This window comes from Schistocerca serialis, chromosome 7 (genome assembly GCF_023864345.2).
Source record: "Schistocerca serialis cubense isolate TAMUIC-IGC-003099 chromosome 7, iqSchSeri2.2, whole genome shotgun sequence".
Taxonomy (NCBI): Eukaryota; Metazoa; Arthropoda; class Insecta; order Orthoptera; family Acrididae; genus Schistocerca; species Schistocerca serialis.
The window spans coordinates 308,311,127-308,318,616 of NC_064644.1; the positions used below are offsets into that span (position 1 = coordinate 308,311,127).

Genomic DNA, 7,490 nt, shown 5'->3' on the forward strand with positions numbered 1-7,490 from the left:
GAGTGCCGCCTGTCACTCTCGTTGTCTTTTCGTTTACACGTCGGCGCCAAATTTTTTTTTGTTATGATGATTTGCTGCTCTTCAATCTGGCACCTGAACGGTAAAGTGAGTGTTTCAGCGACCATCCTTGATAAAAAAAAAAATCGTAAAATTAAGTACCTAACAATGACAATAGGTGTTACTAATGACCAAATCAAAATTTTTCTTTCGTCATCGTCAATGCTATAGGGCTGTTACGTCTTTTAACTATCCAGCCGTCTTTTTCTTGGTCTTCCAACAGATCTTATACCTAAAAGACTGAAATGTAATGATTGCTTTGGTGGTCTCGAAGTTGGCATTCTAGCTAGACGTCCTAACCAGCTTTGTCGATTAGACATGAACTTCTCATACATAGCTTATATTTGAATCTCTTCTTGTCTTGTGCACCCCTTCAGTGCTCTTAGAAATTTCATTTCTTCGTCTTGTAGTTAGTTTTCTTACTTTTTAATAGTCATCCAATGTTTTACTTTGAATGACTTAATTTTGAGTCTTTCCTAAAGTTATTTCTCAATGTTCTATTGATTGTTCCACGTATCACTTCACTTAAAAACAGATATATTGTGAAAATTCTTAACTAAGGTCACGTGATAAATTCTCCACTCTGCTGAGAAGTAAGAGAATAGGTTAAGTGTTGCTCGAACATCTAAAAACATCATTTATTTGCTCAGTAAAATACGTACATACAGACATATCAAACAATATTTCTAAGGCAAAAAATAGCGTGTTTTTACTTGATCCTTTTTTATCTCCCTTTCTTTCAAAGTTCCAAATAACATGGAAAACTGCTCAGTAGATGTGACGTTCATTAAGAAATGTTTATCTGTTTACGTTCTTATTTGTGCACAGGGAAGGGTTTTTCTTCGTCCAGATGTTGTAAATTGTACATTATTACGTACGTTCAGATATTTGGTTGGCCTTTTGGGAGAACACTAGTAGAAAAAGCATGCAGTTCTAACGTATCCTTACGATGTGACACAAAGAATTAAACTACTGAACTGGAGATTAAGAAGGCACAAAAAAAAGCGAACGCTGCAGGCTGCGAGAATAGGTTAATTTCCGACACTGACCTTACTGACCTACTTGCAACGTGGCTGTCGGCTGGTTACAGGCAGGTACGTGTCCCCCCTCCTCCCCCTCCTCACTCACTCACTCTCTCTCTCTCTCTCTCTCTCTCTCTCTCTCTCTCTCTCTATTTTTCCAAAATCTTTGAGCAGAGTTGTTATACTGATAACGCAGTTTACATGGTCACGTACCAAATTTTACAAGCATTAAATAATAAAATAGCGCCGGATGGTACATTCTGCGACCTATCTAAGACATTTGATTGTGTGAATCACGGTATTGTCGTTGATATACTGAAGCTTTTTAGAATTGCCGGTGTACCCAAACGATGGATGATGTCATATCTAACCAAAAGATGTAGAAACTTGTCCCTAGTAGTTTAACCAATACAGTCTGGGGAAATAATTGTGACCAGGGAGAAATCATGTATGGGGTGCCCCAAGGCATAATCTTAGGTTCACTATTGTTCCTAATTTATGTAAACAATCTTCCATCTAATATACAACAAGCAGAATTAATTCATTTTGCAGATGACATTAGTGTTGTCATTAATCCAAGTATACATACAGAAACACAAGAAATGGTAAACAAAGTTCTTAAAAGTATGATTGGCTGGTTTTCTGGAAATGATCTCGCCCTCAGTTATAAAAAGACACAACACATTCATTCCTGCATGTCTAGGCGTACTACACAAATGGTAAGTGTAACACAGGGTGAGGAACTAATAAACAGGTTGGAAACTTCGAAATTCTTGGCTGTCCACATTGCTGAGAATTGAAACTGGAAAAAGCACATTTTGTAATTCCTAAAACAACTTAGTTGAGCCACATTTGCACATAGAATCAGTGCACATCTTGGGAGGGACAATCCAGTAAGTTGACATATTTCGCATATTTTCATTCAGTAATGTCATAAGGAATAATTTTCTTGGGTAACTAATTTTAAAGAAAGAAAATCTTCGTTGCTCAAATAAGTGCTGTAGAATAATACGTGGTGTTCACTCATGGTCGTCTCTTAAAGGGGTTGGACCCACTGGCTACAGCTTCACAGTGTATTTATTTCCTCATGAACTTTGTTGTAATTAATCCACTACAGTTAAAAAGGAGCAATTATGTACGGGATACAATACCGAAGGAAGAATGACATTTATTAATCCACATTAATGTTGCCTTTATCACAAAAAGGGGTGCTTAATGCTGTAAGTAAAATGTTTGATCGCTTACCCAGTGACGTAAAATGTCTGACAGACAGCAAAGTAAAATTTGAAAACAATCTGGAAAGGTTTCTCCTGGATAACTGCTTTTATTCCTCACCACAGTTTCTATTTCTGTAATGTGTAGGAGGTGGTGTAATCGTTACGCATCACAAAGATGTGCTGTGCGAAATGATCCATGGAACATAGAACTACCTCTCCCTCCCTCCCTCCCTCCCTCCCTCCCTCTCTCTCTCTCCTCCCTCCCGCCCTCCCTCTCTCTCTCCTCCCTCCCGCCCTCCCTCTCTCTCTCCTCCCTCCCGCCCTCCCTCTCTCTCTCCTCCCTCACTCACTCCCTCACTCAAAACACACACACACACACACACACACACACACACACACACACACTGTCACTAGATAGTGGGACTTGGTTCGATGAACATCTATAAGTGCTGTTAGCCAGTTGTAGGAACTATCTCTTCCTTCCAGGTACCAATCAAGCGCGGGCGACCGCCGTCTCCAAAGGCGGGGTGGACTCGCGCGCCGAGGAGCACGCCGTGGACGTCGGCTGCTACGAGAACCAGGGCCTCGACCTGTCCCTGGACAAGCAGGGACCCTCGCAGTCCAGCACAGAGGCGACCGCCTCGCAACCCTGAGGCTACACAGCGTCCAGCAGCTGGTGCTAGAACCTTCTTCTCGCGGCACGCGGCCTGCCTGCAAAGACAAACAACACGGGTGTTAGTGTTGTGGAAACGAGCAGGACACACTGTTGCACAATACGGTGTTATGTTCCTGTTGGGACACCTGACTTTTAACAGATAAATTTACAGTGCAGGGTTTCCTGTGTTTGAAATGGACGTTGTTGTAAAAGTCGTACTTAAGGTTTTGCTACGTGCTGCGGCTACGGTCGTTTCGCCCACTAGTCGACAATTACTGTAATTTCATAGTAGTGCTATTGCTAGGGTAGGATTGTCAGCAGCGTTGGACCGGTCCCCACATTTCTATACACCCATGGGACCAAATTTATTTTAGCTGTATGATGTATTTATTACTCTTGTACCTGAATAGTATATTCCCCTGCAACTGATCATTGTCATTTAAGGTTTGAAGAGTTCTATTTTTATATTATAATTGCTGCCTTGCCGAGTAATAAAATATTGAAAATACAGGGTCCTAAATGCATATGGAAAACGTAGGTGGGAACTTGATGCCTGTCACCGTTAAGTATATCACGGGATTCATCTTTGTTATTTGTCCCAAACGTTTTACATAGCAGAACAAGATCTTCTGTAGACTAAGTTCCTATTACAACGTACTTAAAAGCTTTTAACATATTCTTTTAAGCTTAGACAATATTTATCCGGAAGCTAGTTACGGGTTCACTCTATCAGGAATTTTATTCGTCAGGCAAATAAATAGTGTGGACTACGAATAATTGACATGGTTGTGATCCGGGGCAGCTTTAACCTGTAAGAGATATCTAGATATATTTATTTTTTAAATTTGACAACCACCTACCACAGGTTTCCATTGATATACTGTCTCCATTGTTTAAGATTTAATATGTTAATTCTTAGCATGCTGTTTATTATAATACAGGTAACTCCATATTTCTGATTAAAATGTTTTTTGTGTGTTGCTCAAAAGTTCCTAATGCTGTTTACAGCTGAAGCTGGTAATTGGAAACTGTCTTTCAGGCATACTAATTTGCATAAAACACAAAGAACAAAAATTGTAAATAAAATTTTGACTGCAATAAATAAGTTTTTACGCGGGTATAATGTTACGTGTTTGGCAATGTTTGTTGTATTTACCAATGACAAGTTTGTACAATAAGGACGAACGTTGGTGGCTGAGGCAGAGCAATAGTTCTGTCCTTTGCAAAGCGTTGAGGCTGCCCAATGCGCAATACCTTGTGGAAGAGACCGCCATTTGTGTACTCCAAACAGGAAGAGAGAATACAGGTGGATAATACAAGGACGTGAGACGGCTTTCGCAACCAATGTGAAGCAGTTCAATCGCCGTAAGAAATCCGATTGAGGTATTGCAACTCTGCAATGAATCCCACAGCAGTCTGTCCGTCACCATTTCAGAACGTTACAAATCCCTCACACGTCTTTACATAGGATTGTGGGAACAAGATTTAAAGTTTCATGCTTATAATCTGCAAGTGGCTGAACAGTTATTGCCGGCCGGCCGGCGTGGCCGAGCGGTTCTAGGTGCTACAGTCTCGAACCGCGCGATCGCTGCGGTCGCAGGTTCGAATCCTGCCTCGGGCATGGATGTGTGTGATGTCCTTAGATTAGTTAGGTATAAGTAGTTCTAAGTTCTATGGGACTGATGACCACAGCAGTTTAGTCCCATAGTGCTCAGAGCCATTTGAACCATTTTGAGTTATTGCCGTGAAATAAAATGAGCAGGCGAGATTTAGACATAAGCTTACTGGACGGGACTGACAGGATGTTGCATTTTTGACAAATCTTGTGATGTCTGATGGGGCAAACTTCCATCTGAATGGTTCTGTCAACAAACAAAACTTTCGGTATTACTCGGACACAAACCCACCAACCCACAACTCCCAAGTCCCAGGCTTGTCCGAAAGTCATCGTCTGATGTGCTATTGAACATCCCCCCCCTCCACAAACCCAACCTTTTTTTTTTTTTTTTTAAAGACGAAGACCTGTCACTACTGAGTGTCAATTTCTAGTGGTATGTGTGGTTAATAATTTATTAATTAGTAAGTGGGCTGTTTCTGTATAGGCAGCGCTGTGTAGAGCTTTGCATTGGATCTCTGCGCTTTCTTTGTAAGAGAGCCTGTGACTGGTTGGACTCATTGTTGGACGTCAATCGCCAGTAGTGTTGGGTAGTTGCAAGTTAGTCACTAGCATGATGGAAGTACTCTTGGGCAGTTGGAGGTGAACAGCCAGCAGTGATGGATGTTCGGTGTGAGAAGTTAGCATTGATGGAGGGTAGAGGTGTAAAGTGTTAGCGTTGGCTAACGATCTGTTCATGTTCGGCTTGGAGACTGAATATTATTCATCATTATATACCTTTGTACTAGATGTCAATGACGATTTATATTCGTGTTTGAACTGGATGTCACATTATTAAGGCAAAAAAAATTCATTATTTGGTTTGCAACAAAATCTTTCCTTTGCTAACCACATGCCTATTAGTAGTTAGTGGCTTTAGTAGTTAGAATGTTTTATTTAGTTGGCAGTATTGACGCTCGCTGTATTGCAGTAGTTCGCGTAATGAAGATTTATGTGACGTAAGTGCTTAATGAAATGTATAGGTTACTGTTAAGATTTCTTTTTAGTCAGGGCCATTCTTTTGAGTTAATTTGGTAGCAGTTAGATCGCTTTACCGTTGTGTATTGAGAGTAACTAATGAAAACGAAAAGTTTGAGTTCTGTTTGCCAGGGCAAATTCAGTAGGTCAGTGTTGTAAGGATAAAGACTAGCAAACTGACACTTGCATTCAATTTCACTCAGCACTTTAAGCAAATATTTTATTAAGAAGTTTCAAATTTCACAGCTGCAGGTACATTGCCATGTAAACACGATATGGTTCCAGAAAGACGAGACTGAAGTCCACATGGCCCGCAATTCAGTGACTACACTGTGATGTGTTGGCAGAAGAGCCAACACCGTGTAGCTAGAGGAGGCCGAAATGCACGCGTTTAAGCTCTCGCAAACTGGCGTGAGGTCTGGAACAGGACAACGTAATTAATATAGCCAATAAGGTACGTTGCTGCTGGAATACTTAACTTTAATCCATAATTGGTGTACATCGCTCTTGACGGTACATGTTTTACAATCTCAATATTAACTGGTAATGGCGCCTTGCTAGGTCGTAGCAAATGACGTAGCTGAAGGCTATGCTAACTATCGTCTCGGCAAATGAGAGCGTATTTGTCAGTGAACCATTCCTAGCAACGTCGGCTGTACAACTGGGGCGAGTGCTAGGAAGCCTCTTTAGACCTGCCGTGTGGTGGCGCTCGGTCTGCAATCACTGACAGTGTCGACACGTGGGTCCGACGTATACTACCGGACCGCGGCCGATTTAAAGGCTACCACCTAGCAAGTGTGGTGTCTGGCGGTGACACCACACACTGGGATGCCACACTCCATACAGGCTACTCCGACGATTCAGTGATATCCCACGGCAGCCAGCGATAACTTCATCTTTTAGCTTCTGATTTTTTTCTGAGAGCTGCTCTCAAGAACAAAGACCTTTTCCTTTACGGCGCCTCAACAATAGCGATTAGTTGAAAGGTGGAATATGCGAAGAAATAGCTGTTCCTCAAAAATAGTGAGAGAACGTAATGAGGAGCTTCCAGGGATGTCTTCATAAGAGCAGCGTCAGTAATGGAATCCTTTTGTTTTATGTAGTTTCCAAGAAACCAACGAACAAGGTAATGCTTCGCAGTTGCTAAAATGTATGGGACTTGCAAGTACACCCTAATCTTCTTCTCCTTCATCTCTATCTCCTCCTCCTCCTCCTCCATTATCTGCTCTCTCTCTCTCTCTCTCTCTCTCTCTCTCTCTCTCTCTCTCTCTCTCCTCCCTTCATATCCTCGTTTCCTCTATGTCCGTTCCCACTTCCCCTACGCCCACCTCTTCTTCCCCCCTCTCTCTGACCTTGCAATCGCAAAGGAAACCTTGATTGTAGACGCTTAAAATGAATGGATAAATCGTTGGAGTCACTGGGTACAGGATATGACACAGAGACCTCTTCAGTTGCTTTATCTGTGAGGATAGTAGCTTCAGCGATAGTATTTTGCATAGTTTTGATTTGCGAACCTGTAGCATTACAACGTTTCGGACGATTCTGATTCCGTAGTAGCATTCTTATAACTACGCAATAAGCCATAGATACAACTTTCTCGTTTTATTAGCTGTGGCCGAGCGGCTCAAGGCGCTTCAGTCCGGAACCGCGCTGCTGCAACGGTCGCAGGTTCGAATCCTGCCTCGGGCATGGATGTGTGTGACGTCCTTAGGTTAGTTAGTTTTAAGTAGTCCTAAGTCTAGGGGACTGATAACCTCACATGTTAAGTCCCATAGTGATTAGAGCCATTTTTTCGTTTTATTATAAAACCGACTTCGAGGGAGAAAACAAAACAATACATTGTTTTATATACAGGACGGGGCAAATAAAAGCGGCCTGGATGAGTGCATGCGACTGGATATGAATTT

At 41.8% G+C, this 7,490-nt stretch overlaps 1 protein-coding gene across 1 annotated transcript in view; it reads left to right on the forward strand.

Annotated features, from left to right (window-relative positions):
• The window catches only part of LOC126413035 (O-acyltransferase like protein-like), a 274,571-nt gene extending 270,677 nt beyond the window's left edge, over nt 1-3,894 (forward strand). The window contains exon 13 of the mRNA XM_050082929.1: nt 2,783-3,894. Within this exon, the coding sequence (XP_049938886.1) occupies nt 2,783-2,949 (167 nt within the window). The 3' untranslated portion in view covers nt 2,950-3,894. The remainder of the gene's footprint in view (nt 1-2,782) is intronic.
• The last annotated feature ends 3,596 nt before the right edge of the window (nt 3,895-7,490 follow it).